General features: G+C 40.9%; 1 protein-coding gene across 6 annotated transcripts in view; it reads right to left on the bottom strand.

Annotated features, from left to right (window-relative positions):
- Nucleotides 1-4,733: 4,733 nt before the first annotated feature.
- The window catches only part of slc29a1b (solute carrier family 29 member 1b), a 37,700-nt gene continuing 25,254 nt past the window's right edge, over nt 4,734-17,179 (bottom strand). For all 6 annotated transcript variants that reach the window (XM_042103289.1, XM_042103287.1, XM_042103285.1 and 3 more), the window contains exons 11-13: nt 10,355-10,440; nt 7,313-7,512; nt 4,734-6,991 (exon numbers count right to left, since the gene is read on the bottom strand). In XM_042103289.1, the coding sequence (XP_041959223.1) occupies nt 6,880-6,991; nt 7,313-7,512; nt 10,355-10,440 (398 nt within the window). In that variant the 3' untranslated portion in view covers nt 4,734-6,879. The remainder of the gene's footprint in view (nt 6,992-7,312; nt 7,513-10,354; nt 10,441-17,179) is intronic.

Here is a 17,179-nt window from a genome sequence, read left to right as displayed (position 1 = left end):
CATACTGTATATCCTCCCAGTAGATTACACTACTGTGCACATCTAACACACACACACACACACACACACACACACACACACACACACACACACACACACACACACAGACAGACACACACACAGAGAGACACACACACAGAGAGAGACACAGAACACTGCCCCTACCCTCTGTGCTGCTGGCTGGCCCTGGACAGACATGCTCCGTGCCGGCGGGTCTTGATGACCTCATCATTGTGAGTTGTGAGTGTGAGATTGTTCACTGGAGGCCTTGTGCTGTACTTTCAATCTTTCTCAAACACAGGCATTCATTCAGACACAGCCACACACACACACACACACACACACACACACACACACACTTTTTATTTATCATGTCAATACTACAGCTATCGTTTACCCATAGCAAACTCCAAGAACAGCCACACATAAAACATGAAAGGCTCAAGCCACAGAGACAGAAAGCCAAAAAGAAATTGACAAATTTGACTCCTCATCCTGCATCATTCATCAATGTCCAAAAGTTTATTAGTGGGTTTGTTAGCACTTCCAAAACAGTATTTGATTTGTCCCTGCTTCTATACCAGCATACACATGGCCGTTTGCTATTTCCTTTTGTGTCCATTGTGTGTGTGTGTGTGTGTGTGTGTGTGTGTGTGTGTGTGTGTGTGTGTGTGTGTGTCGTTGGTTTACCCAGTTTCAGTGTTCTATTAGACATTCCAAAGGAATATTTAAAAAGTGCAATAGTGAAGGAGAGGAGACAGAAGAGCCAAAATGGTGGACCCAGTACATCTCCGTCTCATCCCAATCTTCTCCCAAGCTTGTCTCCCTCCAATCCAAGGAACTGGCGATTCTGATGATCAGAGAGTCGTCTTTCGAAATGAGCGTTCCAAAAGGAGATGGGATATCGCCACGCCACTCTAACGGAGACGGGCTGAGCCAGACCCAATTGATCATGCTGCCCAGTGACCTGAAGGACTGGAGTGTCCACGATTGACCTCCACTCTGCGCTCGGGGGACAAGCTTGGCCATCTCCACTATTTGCAGTTAGGACACATGGCTAAACTGTGAATGAAATGGAATTGAATTGGAAATAAATTGAACGGCACACCTTTGTTTCTTCCAAAGAGGCAAATTAAATAACCCCTTCGATGTTGCCCCGTTGTCCCTCAAATGCCCCCTCCCACCTCCCTGTCTCTGTGTTTGATCACCAATGGGATATTGTTCTAGCCATCTCAGTGTTTACTCGTGTCCACCATTCCTAACAACTGTTATCTGGATTTTACTTCCGACTTTCTCCTGAGTCTACCACAACTTGATGGCTTGACTTGTTTTTTTTGTTGTTTTTTTTGACTGACAAAGGAGCAGCAAGTACTTTCAGGAACCATAATATGCCCTGCTGATGTTTTTTTTTTTTTTTTTTTTGGACCACCAGCTGGTCTTAGCGGATGGATTACACACACACACACACATACACACACACACACACACACACAAAATATCTTTGGATAAAAATTATTTCGCATTTTCTGTGATTATATCTGTTGCTGGTTGACATACGGGACAAACAGGCCCACAAAAACAGACTAATGATAGTGGGTTTGACTGTGCTGCCAGCTTGTGTAGACTTCATCAAAATACTAACCTTACAACAGACCCTCCCACAACCAGTCCCGGTGTCAACTCCACCAGCTACCTATCTGGACTGTGAGGACTGTGAGGTAGATGGTGGTGGTGGTGGTTGACCATTGGGGCAAGATAATGACTCGCTTACATTTCGACATGTCGCCAAGATGTGTGGTGACAAGTCTGTGTAGCAAAGACTGGTCTTGCTTGTTGCGGGATTATCGATACTGATGGATTCTCAACAACTTGGGTTTGGATGGTGAAGTGTGGTTTCCATTCGTGTGCAAGTCTAAAGGTTCTTATGTGAAATGGCAAAAGGTAAAAAAAAAAAATAATTGTTTAAAAAAAGAAAATGTTTAAAAATTAAAATTGTGAGTAACCACTTTGTGCTTGACAATGTTTGTCAGCTGGTGCCTGTTTTTGTTTCCTGTTCTTTCCTTTCCTTCTTTTTTTTTGTTTTATATGAAGTGAGAGAAAAGATTGTTGTGGGTAGTTTACTTTGGATATGAAGAGAATGTGCTTTTTCTGACTGGATAGAAGATGTCTGATGGCACAAACTTAGGCTTAAAGGTAGGCTATTTGTTCGTCTTCACAATCAGCGACATGTCGGAGGCAAAGCTTTCACGCAGAAAACCTTTTCATGCCCATGTAAAAGCAAAAAAGATGTGAGGGCCACTTAAACCCATTGTGTGTGTGTGTGTGTGTGTGTGTGTGTGTCTGAGTGAGAGGCCACTAGTTACATAAGTAGATAGTCTTGTAATGAAAGTCCTTCTAAAGCAGTTGAAGGACAGAGAACAGTGTTGCATTCATGTTACAGAGCCAATGATAGGCGATGCTTCAGGCTGACTAGTTCATTAAGTTCCCAGCGTTGTTGTACCAGCTACTATTTTTTTTTTGTTATGTAGGGGTGCTGTTGAACCATGTTCTGTTGCACTCGTGTCAGCCCTGACCACGTAACCACGTTTGTTTTGCCAATACAAAGAAGCTGTCTCCCGTCCCGTCTCGCTGTCAATCAGCAGGCAATATTCACATCAGCGCGTGCAGAAAGGGGATAGGCTTATTTTTGTGCTGTTTCGCTGAAAGCTATTTTGTGATTCTGACCGTGTAAACGCGAGACTTCAAAAGACTAACTGATTTGTGGTTATTTTTCTGGCACTTTATGTGACTGAAAGCCGTGAGGTTGCCGAGGCAAAACAAAATATATTGTCGCTGCGGCAGAGAAACGCACTTAAGTAGACAGGTTTGTACTAGTGAAGATCCGCTAGAGGGTACTGTACGCTCGTTCTTTTTATGTATCACTGCTGTTAAAGCGTTGCTGAGGATACGTTCCTCGTTGAAAAGCTGTGAAGGTTTATAGTAAGAGGATGTTTTACCACCAGCTAAAGGAACATGCAATATATTCACCAAATGGTAGATGGTAGTTGGCTCCGGAACGGTCTTGGCTCTGATTGGAACCAGACTTGTTTCATGTGGCTGTTACCTCATTATTAGTTGTGGATTCAGCAGATAAAGCTACCATTTAGCACAGCGACTTCTTGAACAGTCTCAGGTGTCCTGTATTCTCATTAAAATGTTTACATCTCCATGTGTTTTCCGTTCGTTTTATTGTTTTATATTTGTTTGAGGATTTTTTTTTTTTCCTTTTTGTTGACACAAAGCTAAACTATGAAAGCGGTAGCTACATGTGCTGTTGTTGGCACCATAAAATCACATGCCATGCTTGTATGTAAATGCTTTTTTCGTTGTGTGTGGTACTTGTGTCATTGTCGTAGCTACATGCCGGAGATCTTCAAGCGGATACGTGTCTTGGTTCATCCATTTTGTTTTCCCTTCTAGGCCTATCTGTTAAAATATTTCTCCACTGAAAGTGAATGTGACCTCACAGTCACTTAATGTACCTTATCCTTTTTATTTATTATTATTATTATTATTATTATTATTATTATTATTATTATTATATTCTCATAGGCCTATCTTTTCAGACACCGATTTTGAGTCTTGGATTTTTTTAATCCTTTTTTCCCTTTCATTCTTCCTTGTTTATTTTTGCTTGTTACTTTTAAACCATCATTGCTTGTTAAAGCTGTGAAGTAAAGAATGTCTATTTAGCTCAGCACAAATGGAGAAGCAGCATAGGGCTCCAAGCATACTGAGAAGTAAGGACCAGCATTGGTTAGTAGGCTAAGATTTACAATGAACGGCTGTTAATATCTTTGTACATACCCTGCATTGACACACTATCATAGCAAGACAAATGGTAGTGTAATACATAGTACATATGTACAGTTTTTAAGACATCAGTTTGGAGACCAGAGTTGACGTATAAATAGGGCCACATTTTGTCTCTACAATTCTGCTAACATTTATGCTAGCTTCCCACTAAACATGTCAACATGCTGTAGGAAATCTAGTAGTTGAATTTAATGCTGTTTATTCGTTGGGCTGTGTGTGTGTGTGTCAGGATGCCGTTTGTGCGTGTGCACGTGCATACATGTGTATGTGCACATGGATTTATGTGTGTTAATTTATTTTACCTTTTGGTCCAAAGGTTGTCTTTATGGTGAGAACATTTGTCCCACTCAGTTCCTTGAACAATAAAAATGGTATTCATCCTTAAAGATGGTCTCTTTTTTTGAATTATAGTCTGTTCTGCCTGCCTAGAATGAATGTCTGTCACTGCACATCATCACTTTTGCATGATAGTGCAGATAATCAGAGGTTAAAAACATCTGGTATATTTCAGGTACTTCGGTTTCCAGAAGTCTAGTGTACTTTCTTAGTAGGCCTAAGGGTCAGAAGAATAAATAGGCAGCTTTTGCTAAGTTCTACCTGAAAACCTCAATGTCATTCACTTATTCATGTGTCAGCCCTCAGCTGTTTTGAGTACTGTAGGTTCACCTAACATATCTTTGCCGTTTCCAAGGTGCTGTCAGTTTATGTTTTGTGCACCTTTTTGATAGAATCACATTGCACTCTACATATCGGGTTTAACACACCTGTGAGTGAAATTGGAGGCGTACATCCATCCATTCAATGAATATAAATATGTGCTTCAGCAAAGTTGCACATCTTTCCAGTATACTGTATGTAACAACAAAATAACAGACGACTTTGAAAAATACATGAGGTTTATTTTTATTATTATTATCATATTTTTTTTCAATATGGTTCACAACACAGTTTATGCAAATGTGTTGTCGACATGACATATAAGGATTGGGGGTGATAGGGGGGTATAGTGTACAACTGTGTTTTATCATAATAAAACTAAATCAATCCATAGATATTTGATTTCAAAATATAATCATAAAATGCAAAATTATTAATCAGAATGCCTCACATAAGACTGAGGTAGTCTGTATGACACATAGACAAAGATTTCTGCACCAAGCAAGGTATCCGCCGGCTATACAGGGGAAAAAAACAAGCTGCTTAGTAGTTGCCGAGTCCCCTGCACAACCTGTGGCCAGATGGACATCACAGAATGTTGAAGGACCTTACAAAAGGCAATCACTACCTATATTTCAGCGGCGTAAAACAATAAAACGGAAAAATATTTTTTTCATACAAGAATGATAAGACTGTTCAAATGTCAAGAAAACAAACACACATTCAACATTCAGTCTGCAGCAACTATTGAGACAGCAGGAATTGTGTATGATACAAGACATTCAGTCAAAGACACAAGACTGGGTCTCTCATATTGTATTATAAACTAAATAAAGATGTGGAAATATCTGCAAACTTGCTTAGTCCTGTGTAGTGCTGCAACTCATGAGGTGGGTGCTGTATATGCCCGAAATGCATAACAGTAGACAAAGTCATTCATGAAAACTCCTTTCTAGAAAATAACTTTCTAGACCATAATTGGTAAACCCTGAAAATACAAGGCAACACAGATTAAACCTTGTAGTTCCAAAATACAAAAAGTTCCAAAAAGTAATATATTTAGCATATATTGTACAATATGAAAAGCTAATAAAACTGGCATTTAATATGTGGCTTACCCAGTGTTTTCTATTACAAGAAACTAAATATATTTAAGGCTAAAACAGCATGATGAGATGAGTTAAAACAAGACCAAATTACAATTAAATGTTGTCCTTTTGAGTAACGCATATACAATATACATATACATATACATGATCTGGCAACTAAGGATTAAGTGTTGCTATTAATAGCTTACATGGCAATATGCATAGACTGCTCGTATGAAATATGTTGCAAGGGAGACTTTGGCAGTATAACAGGAAGGCTACGCGGGATGCGTAACTGAAGCGTTCCGTTCACGACGCGTAAAAACTATTCCAGAAGATTGGTCTATTTTCTTTTTCGAACACACGTGCCGCTATCACGTCTGGTTTAGCTACTTCCATTGATTATAGTGTAGGGGCGAAGTGCTGCAGCATGCGCGTCGCAAATGGAACGCTTCAGACTTGTCTGCAGTTTAATACTGGTAGTATAGCCTGGTTAGCACCAGACCTTATCTCAACTGAAATTGAGATTGGGTCTGCATGGGCAAGGTTCATTCACCTGCCATTTCCAAGGGGCGTCACCAAACGGACGCCGATCAAAATGCCTCTGGACGCAATTGGATAGACCTAAACGCCAATCAGATTAATGAAGGAGATGACATACGCAGAGCAACAGAAAAAAAAACAAAAAAAAAACATCTCAACAAAGTGTTCGATGACATCATGTTAAGCCCGCCTCAACGGTTGTGATTGGTGCCTGGGTTTTAGGAACATTGGAAATGGGAGTGAATGCAACTTTGCCAGACCTGCAGAGCCAATTAAAATTTGGTAAAAAGGTTCGTCTGGGTTCTCCCAGGTTACTGATAGAAGGTAGTGCTGAGGATATCCTAGAACCTGTGGAGCTCTCCCTCCTCAGTCTGCTGGAAAAGAAAGACACAATACAACCTACTCTGGAATTGTTCCACTGTACATTGATGTTATTAGAGAATACAGCATGCTATAATACACTTCCAAGTGTGTGTCTGTGTCTGGTGTGTGTGTGTGTGTGTGTGTGTGTGTGTGTGTGTGTGTGTGTTTGTGTGTCTGCATTGCGAGAACGAAATCTGCTGTACACAACTCAGCCACATCAGAGTGTGTGTTTGAGATAATTACACTGTTTGTGTACGTGAGTGAGTGTGTGAGTTGAGTTTGTGCACCTGTGCATGTATACGAGCAAATGTACATCTGTGTGTGTGTGTGTGTGGGCGCGCATGCGCGTTTGTGGTTTGTGTGCATTGAGTTGTTAGACCAGGCCTCTGGTCAGGAAGGACATGGCCGCTCCCAAAGCCAGACCCAACGACAGGAAGAAGGCCATGATGGCTCCGGCCGTCTCAGCCTCGTGCGGAGCTACTTTCCTGTGAGGAGGGAGAACGGGGGCAGGATGAGGAGGTACTTAAGTTATTCACTTGCGTTGGGTTTTAGTACAGTGCATTCATTGAACACTAAACTGAAGTCTTGCATCTATCTCTCTATCTATATCTATCTATCTATCTATCTATCTATATATCTATCTATCTATCTATCTATCAATCAATCAAGTACTGTGACAGGTTCATGTATGTACAGCATTTGTCATATCACTCCACATACTCCCATGTGAAGAAAGTGAAAATTCATATTATGTTCACAAACACACACACACACGCACATACACAGTCACACACACTGTTACTCACTTGGGCCCGAAGCACATGCAGAGGCTGGCCAGGTAGCCGTTAGAGAAGGCGAAGAGGATCATAAAGACGATGAACCAGGCGTCGTGGTGGAAGTAGACAGGCAGGTTGTAGCGCGGCTGCACGTTGCACAGCATGAAGAGAGGCACAAAGATCACACGACACAGCAGGAGACCTGGCAACAGCTTACTGTCCTGACCGGGCTAGAGAGGGAGGGAGAGAGAGAGAGAGAGAGAGAGGGGGGGGAATGACTTGACTGTGGAAGTCTAATTCTAATCAGCAAAATTCATGTCCCACACTCTTAAGACGAATGTGTTGTTGTCCCTATCTGGACACAGAAATATGTTAAAAAACAAAGCAAGTCATGCTGTTTTCAATGCAAGTTTTGTTATTTACAACACATATTGTGTAACAAATAGAAAAGGAAACAACACAAACTGTGTTGTCCCTATCTGGACACAGAGATGTGTTAAAAACATCGCAAGTTGTGTTGTTTTCAACACATTTGTTTTAAGAGTGCATATGAACTGTGCATAATATGCTTAATCCATTGAATGTGCACATTGGAGTTCAATAAGTGCTGGAAAGCAGAGGTTGACAAAATAGAAGTTCAGCCAGCATTTTCACAACTAGTACACTGCTCCCTCTGACATCTCTCATGCTGTTTTCAGTCAGAGAGCTGATTATGTTGTCAAGAGGAAGCTGACACAGCAACAGTGCTAGGGGAGGATTTTTAATCACCGACTTCACTTTGGGATCATGATTCTGTGGGTGGAACATATGAATGCAAGAAATGTATAAAGAATGTGGATAATTGGGGAGTCTAAAAGTACATCCCCACACTCTTAAAGGAGTACCGTCACACCGGTGTGACGGGAATGTTGGGAAAAATGTCATAAAATGTCATTGACCATGCCTAAAGGTCATGACCTTGACCTTTTACAGTAATGGAAATGTCATAATTGGGTTTACCACACCTTAAACCATAGGAATCCATGTCTCATTTGTTATTTGTTATACCGTTTTTTTTTTTAGATGTCATTGTTCTGCTTAATTTATACGTATTATTTTCTCAAACGCCATGTCTGATATAAGACTGAAAATCACCCCCTCCAAATCAGATAATATGAGTAAATGATACATTTTCTGAATCCTTAGGGTCATGCCAGTATTTCAGTGTTTGGATTTTGTTTCACTGATGCTCCCTGGTGCCACAGGATTAAAAGACAAAAGATGACTTAGGCGGAAATGGCAGGAAAATGTGTGTGATTAAAAGTTTGAAGAGCTCCAGGGTTGGCTGTACTTATCCAAAATGTTCACAAATAAAAGCTCAGAATCTCCCCTTTAAAATGATACCAAACATAAAATAAAATATTCCAATATGTCCAATATAGATTTTCAGCTATGTCAGTGTTCTGCTTGATTTATACGCATTATTTTCTCAACCTTAGTTTACATTATGTGTGATAACTCAAAACAGCTACTCTTGTCAGATGGCCATCATACATCATTGAAAAGCTGAGATTCCAGGCTTTCAGAAAAGGTATGGTAGCCTTTGCCACTTTTTCGGTAACGGTTTCCATATTTTGAGGCCCTGGCTCACAGACTATCAGCCCGGTTGATGTCCTGCATACTCTCTGTAACCGCATATGAATTTGGAGCCTGACAAAAACACAGTGGTGTTGTACCAATAGTCGTTTTTGGTAGTGAGTGAATACTGCAAGCTAAATCAGTGTGCTCCATTCTGCTTTTTTGTAAATAGTCTACCGTCCTACCACTGTGAAGCACCTGATTGGGCAGCCTCAACTGGATGACTCCTGGAGTATTCCAATTTAACAGCATATGAGTATGTTGCACTATTAGAAGCAGGAGAAAATCAATCAAGAAGAATGCAAAGGTTCGTCCTCATCTCTGAAAACAGCCAAGTCCAGTCATGGCACAGCTCCACTAGGTCCATTACCGACTGTAGCAGCTGTTACGAGCCTCACCTTTGAACACCCCCCCCCCCCCCCCCCCCCCCCCAAACACACACACACACACACACACACACACACACACACACACACACACACACAAACAAACACACACAAACAAACACACACACACACACACACAACATAGCACAACATCAACGCAACATCACTGCGTTCAGTACAGGGAACAACTCCCTCTCTCTGGCAGCAGTCAGACATCTCGCTCCCTGCCCCGGCGGACATATTTACGAGCCCCAAAATCCGCAACCCACCTCCCGTCTTAAATTCTGATACGTTGGAACGTGTTCGCTTGGACTTGGCTGACCTGCATCTCTGTATTCGAAAGCCGAGGGGTTTCTGTTCCCAAACATCTGTGACTGCGGCGAACATGAGCACCTGTGAGTGATTATCTAGTTCAGCGTTGCTGGAGAGATGTGTGCTAGCGGGTCCTCATGTAGCCATTCGATACGTTCCAGAAGCTCCATTGCTCATGCCTTCTGCAATCTGGAATGTTCTAGTATAGCTGACAACGCCGCTAGATTGATGCGTTGGGGTGGGAATGCATAATGTAAGTCTGTTCACAGTGGTGCAAAGGGGCCAGGAGGCCAAGTAAGGCTCAGGCTGAATATTGCTTGCCACATACAGTATTTTACTGCAGTATCTTTCCCAATATCTCTTTATGCATGAGGAGAGAAATAGGAGATGCTCCCATTCAACATAATGACCACTAAAGATTTTTATCATGTTGCAAGTATTTGACATTTCTCAATCAATCATTGTTGGTTGGGGAACAATCAGTTGAAAGTAAAACAGAAGGAACAATCGGATTGTGTCTTTCCCAATAGCTAACAAAAGGAATTGGGGCCCTATCTCAAATCCATCACTTGCGTAGCATCCTGGATTGAGCTCACTACCAAAACCAAATCTCCTCAGGTAGAACCTTTAGGCACTCAGAATTAGAAATCAGAGCAGAGTTAGATTCTGAGAGGATTAGTCCTCTGTGGTCTCTCTCTCTCTCTCTCTCTCTCTCTCTCTCTCTCTCTATCGCTCTCTCTCTCTCTCTCGGACTTACCCACGTGCTCACGGCCGTTAGACTGCGGCCAGCCCAGTCCATCAGGTTAAAGAGCAGAAAGCAGGAGACAGGAATGAAGTATTTCTCTGGAAACAAAAAAAATATGGAGTATAGTGAAAATAGAGTATACGGCTGACAAACAAGAATGTCGCTTCAGTTGACAAGTTATTACTGTATAAGTGAAGCAACGTGATAATTGAGACATTTTGAGACAGAACTATCTGCGAGTGGCAGAAATTTTCAGCAGAGCTTTTGTTACTGAAACAGCTTCATAAGTGTAGCCTACTCCTCTGTAAGTTAGAAACATTACTCTCATTATCATTAGCTCTAGCCCATCCAAGCATTGTGTCTTGCCCACCCAAACATTCAAGAAGTCAAAGGTTTTTTTTCAGCTGTGCATCTGTGCAATGTGCAGTCTCAAAGCTTGAATGTAGATGAATTGGTGTTGAGTGTAATGGTAGCTAGCTGGTACATAGCTGTGCAGTAGGCTTTTGTTGGCCTCTGTGTGTTAGATAAACCCCCCTCCTGATGCCTTAAAGGAAAATTATGGCCATTTTTCACATGGATCTGTTTCTCAAAGTCACTAAGTGCTAAAATAATCAACGCTACCTAGCTCGATTTGCTGCAACTAACAGCTAGAATAGCCAGGCAGCTACAGTGCTAAGCTTATACTATGGGGGGCATCATTTTAAATATGCCCCAAGAGTGTAGCACTGTAGCTAACTGGCTGCTCTATCTGTAGGCAGGGATGGGCAAAAATACATCAAAATGTATTTTAAAATAAAATATTAAATACCCTAATTATAAGAGTATCAAAATAAACTAGATGTACCGCATAGCGGTACAAAATATGACCGCCGCTCAGTCCTGTACATCCGTTCCGCGAAAATAAATCACACTTCAATTTGTCTCCATATTTTACTCCATCCCCCACTCTTGAAACTTTTGTGTATGCTTGTTTGGCATGCCTGAGTGTGTGTGTGCGGCTGCACAGAAAGTACCCTACTGGTGCTGAAAAGGTGAATAGATTGTAGAATAGCCAAAGAAGATGTAGAATTGTTATAAAACCTTTAAAATCTCTAAACAATCACAAGTAGGGCAGTTCATCACAGTTCATCCATTGCAACTGGATTGATGAAAGGTCACTTACACCCGTAGGCTACATTGTATTTGGGAAAAGCAAAAGGTATCAGCATAATGTTATTTATTTATTTATTTATTTTTTATGTATTTTTAAACAAAAACATCTCTGTCAGTTCCATGCCGTTTTCAACAGCTATCAAAAACAAAGGTCATTTTTGGATGGATGGATTTTTTGTGAATGTTTCTTCTTCTACATAAGATTTTAGTCATCTTTAGTTCATGTAATACTTTATTGTCAATGCACAAATTAAGTAACAGTAGTCTGAAACGTTATTGTTAATGCACAAATTAAGTAACAGTAGCCTAGTCTGAAACGAAATGCTGTTTTACATCTAACCAGTGGTGCAAATAACTGACATGTCCAAATGGGCCTTGATGAAATGCGTCGCTAGACTGTTCATACACATTTTAACGGGCCAAAGTTGAAGAGCTTTTGTCCGTTATTGTTAGTGCAAATATAGGCTGATTCATGTTCCCTTGCATTGTTTAACTGAGGTCCATGGCTAGTCTGGCTTTCATCAGACCAAGCTCAATCTTTTAAGAAATCAAAAAATAAATAGCGGGCAGATCAGGCTGGGTTCACCCAGCCTAGTCCATAGGCACCCGATATTGTTTAATTTTCCGATTGAGATATACACGCTCTGGCTATTCTAAATGCAAAAATGCATCAGGGAGTTATGAAAAAACGGTAACTAACAAACTAGATCCTAATAGAAAGCTGTTAGCTTCCCTAAGCTACAGGTAGGATTATAAGGTAGGCCTATTTACAACATAAATTGTCAATAGGCTATGCTGGCGACACAAATAAAATCTCCTTTGGAAACCAATGGCTTACGCCTTACAGTATCAAGCGGACTTAAACTGTCATATCGTGGCGAAAAGTTGTAATAACATTCACGCAGCTCCATGAGTCAAGGAAAGCGCGAATGAAGTAGCCACTTCTAAATGGGACCCACTACACAGTAGCTTAAGGTGTTTTGCTAAAGCAGCCATAATGAAATGAAGGTGTCATTGTTTGGATACTTCACACACACGTGCTTTTTAATTTCACAGACTACAACTACCAAGCTGTAATCAAAGCACATCGATTCCCCTCTCACACCCTGCACGCACTTAAAACAAAATAAACAGGCGTCTCCGTCTCACGCATGTACAGTATAGGCAAAACTGTATCAGACCGGTGTAACGTTGGTAAATCTTCCATTGCACAGAATGATTTTGTAGCACGTGCAATAAATGACAGTCGAAAGATACAAACAGTGCTGCTATACATTTGCTTGGTATAACCGCATTTATAGTTTTCTACAAATGCAATAAATCAAATGCCTCCATCACTCAACCAACGCTAACGGTAACATTACCTAGGTCCTTATTGATATTACAAGATTAACGTACCTGCAGTAAAAACCAAGCATGTCCGATAAACATCCTCAGATTTATTTCGGCTTCAAGAAGAAATGGGAATTACACTTCATGTGAACATCGTCCTATCCTTATTAGATGTTCGCTGCGGTAAATTACAGTCCTTGTATGAAGCGTCCATTGTTTTTTCCAATCCACTTTTAACTTCCAACAAAATTACGTCTCACTGCAACGATGCGCCATCTAGTGGACAAACGACTACTTCTCGCCAATACTGAAAATGCAGCCATGATGATGATGATGAATATTTATTTTGGCTTTCTTTTAATCCTACTGATTTTCATTTTTTACCGGGGGGGCAAATCACAAATGAGTGATTATGAGCCAGGTTGATGTGGGCCCTTGAGACCAACATACCATAAAAGATTCACAGAGAACTGTGTCTGCCCTACCCTCCTTTCGGGGGGTCCAGTCCAGCGGGGGGGCTGCAGATGAAAACGAAAAATGACGGTTCCATGCTATCCATGTGGGGGTACATGCCCACCAAGTTTTGTGTACCCCGGTCTTTCAGTGTCCCGGGAATCCTTGTTGGTGTACGTCACTAAATGTACACATAAATTATTTTATTGTAAGGCCCCCCATGAACGAAAGTACACAAAACTTGGCATGCATTCAGAGGGTGTCATAATGATCCTACACTTTTAATTTCGTGCAGTTTTGACCTTGTCAGCCAGAGATATTGAGATGAAAACACCAAATTTTTTGCTTTTTAATTTTTAACTAGGTGGCGCTATACATGAAATAAGTGGTAATGGGATGGGTTGACATGCCCCCTTAAGACCAACATACAAAAAAAAGGTGGACCTCCTAGGCCCTACGGTTCTCGAGATATTCACAGAAAACTGTCTCCGGCCACCTACAGGCCAGTTGGTGTATAGTAACATAAATTAATTTATTGTGTGGCCCCCCATGAACGGAATTCCACAAAACTTGGCGTGCATACAGAGGGTGTCATAATGATCCTACACTTCCAATTTCGTGCAGTTTTGACTATGTTAGGTCACAGATACCTTCAATTACACCACCTCATTTTTACTTTTTTTGTGTTTAACTAGGTGGCGCTATACATGAAATGAGTGGTTATGGAATGGGTTGACATGGCCCCTTGAGATCAACATACAAAAAAAAAATGGTCCTCCTAAACCCTACGGTTTTCGAGATATTCACAGAAAACTGTGTCTGCCCTACCCTCCTTTCAGGGGGTCCAATTCAGCGGGGGGGCTACAGATCAAAACGAAAAACGATGGTTCCATGCTATCCATGTGGGGTTACATGTCCACCAAGTTTCGTGTACCCCGGGCTTTCAGTGTCCCGGGAATCATTGACAGAAATTTGGGCATGCGAAAAAAAAAAAAAAATAAATAAAAAAAAAATAAAAATAAAAAAAAAAAAACGCTGCGCGGCGGTCATAATTACAAAATACATAGCCACACCTAGCCTGAAAGCCAGCTGAATTTAGCCCCGGCCACAACATTTGACGTCGGGAAGTTCGTACTGGAGGAGCAACAATGCCCGAACCAGAGCTGTTCGGACCAATCAAATGGCGGGCTTTGTACGATGATGGACAGATGAGCAACAGTGCCTCTTCTATCATGTCATTTGAGCACGCTTAGGTTGATTTTGACCCCGTTTACACGAGCATGTGTATTTTTATAAACGAAGACATTTCCCTACGTTTGAGCCTTTCATTTAGACGCAAACGGAGAATTTGCCCCGTAAAACGGTTATCCAAAAATACTCCGGCCAAAGTGATTTTTTTGGAAAACTTTGTTTATGCGTTTGGTTGTAAACTGTGGTAAATGGAGTTTTGGGCAGCCAACATCACAGTATGCGACAGAAGTACACCAAATGTGCGACCAATGTTTACATTTACATGTTCTCACGTGCGACTTCACATTTTGGGGCTGAGGTGATCATGGATGCGCTCAGAGTAGCCATCGTGTTTATGTTGGTGCAGACCCTTTTTGTCTGTTTGCATTTGCAAATTCAGCTCCTCTTTTATGTGGAGGAGCACAGAAGAATGTGTAGGCCTACTGTATCTACAACAACTTGCTTTACCGCTGCTATCCGAAGAAGAGAGTACACTTCCGTTTCCGGTGGCTCGGGCAACTTTTCAGGATTCTGATTGGTTAATGTGAGCTTGAGCTTATCGTTAGACTGCCACTGTGGTTTGGCGTGCTCATGACAGCATGTATGTACACGGGTTCGTGTAAACACATTTTTTTTTTAAAACGGTCTCGTGTAAATGCAGTTTTATTTGCAAACGTAGATGGCCAGATATTCGTTTAGGAAAATACCCTGCTTCGTGTAAACGTAGTCTTTGTTTGCAACTAAAATTTAAATGCTGTCGTTAGAAACTAGACAGATGGCTTCTAAGACCCTGTTTACACGTAGGAAAAATGCATATAGGCCTACTGTATTTCCATGCGGTTTAGCCTTTCATTTACACAAAAACTGTGATTTTAGCACTGAAAACAATTTCTGAAAACTCCAGCCAAAGTGGAGATGTGGGAAAAGTCCAGTTTCACTTTTGCATGTAATCAGGGGAAAATTGTGTTTTTGTATTGTGACATGTTGTTCCCTCGTTTGTTTGAAATCTCTGATTGGCCACCTGTTTGCTCGGGAGGTTTGCGACACCCTTCCATCTGTTTTTAGCATCGGTGTGAACGGAATTATTTTAAAAAACGAAGGAAGGGAAATATCTGTTTTTCTGAAAAGCCTACCCTAGTACGTATAGGCCTACACGTGGTCTTAGATTTCACTATAGCATGTTGTACAATATATTGACAGCACAATAACTTTAAAAAACGACCAGAAAACAATGCTAAGTCATTTGTAGAGATGAAGGATGGTTGGGGTGTTCCTCCAACAGCTCACGGTAAGCTATATCGTTGCTCTGATCGGTTAGGTCTATCCAATTGAGTGCAGAGGCATTTTACACCCCTGTATTGATTGAAACACGCCCCATAATCACATCCCAATGGAGCATCAGACTCATATTCTGACTAGAACGACGTCAGGCTAAGCCACACCATGTATCAAAATAAAATACTGCATTTTGGAAGTACTAAAAATACTCAAGGAGCATGATATCACTTTGCAAACCTTCCATATCTATCTAATCTATTCCTTTATCAGTACACTGACTCTTGATTACAGTTTTTTCTGATTGCTTAAGCACATTTTTTATAACTATGGCTTTTTTTGCAAAACTCTACACACAAATAGGAAAACCTTTCACCCAATCAGCAAACCATTGTAGTTCTCTTGCAAAAGCCAACACACCTTGCTTAACTCTTCACACCTTCGTAAATGGCGTTTTCGTATCAAACAGTAAACACAAGCCATCACAATAGTAAGCACACAATGTGCCAACTACACACTGATGGTATGAATAAAAAACACATCTGGCTTTTGCTTTCTCTGTGCACAAGGTAGACTATGTCAGTTGGAGGTCATACTTTTGTCATAGTTCTGTAAACATACAGGGATCCAAACTTCAAGTATTGCTGTTTAATTACACAACACAAGTGTGTTTTTCCCAGTCAAAACACAAGATAGCAATTCACTGAGAAAACATCTACATCATGTCGACTCTCTCAAAATTTCATCTACATCACATGCAATGTCCTCTAGTCCAAGGTACAGGGGAAAATATATTCTGGAATGCCGTATCCAGGTCTGACATGATGCCTGGTCTATATGAACTAATTATCTAAAACAGTTTTCACATGAGAAAGTGTGCCAGAGAGTTGGCAAAATAGTGTAAATAATAGCCATACATGTGTATAGATTTGCTAGGAGTGTGTTGATCATTTGGAAATTGAGTGTAAAGCAGTGAGTTGTGTTTACAGTTCTGCAAAAAGAGTGCTATGCAGTGGATTGTGCCTACAGTTGTGCAAAGTGTGTGTTGCAAAATTGCAAACTGAGTGCAAAGCAGTGTTTGTGCTTTTAGTTTTGCGAACTTAGTGAGTGGTTTTGCTATAAGTATTAATAGTTTTAGAAATTGTGCTATAAGAATCACGGTTGTGTTTAAGCATTCAGAAAAAAACTGTATTTGCACAAATCAAAACAAACACAAGTGTGTTTTTCCAAGTCAAAACACAAAATAGCAATTTCACTGAGACAAAACAAATCAGTCTACATCGGGTCGTCTCTCTCAAAATTTCGTCTACATTACATGCAATGTTCTAGTCCAAGGCACCAGGAAAAAAATATTCTGGACAGCCGTATCCAGGCCTGACTTGACCATAACCCCAC

Source organism: Alosa sapidissima, chromosome 9 (genome assembly GCF_018492685.1).
Source record: "Alosa sapidissima isolate fAloSap1 chromosome 9, fAloSap1.pri, whole genome shotgun sequence".
Taxonomy (NCBI): domain Eukaryota; kingdom Metazoa; phylum Chordata; class Actinopteri; order Clupeiformes; family Clupeidae; genus Alosa; species Alosa sapidissima.
Note: the sequence above shows the minus strand (reverse complement) of the source record. Positions and strands in the feature narration are given on the sequence as shown.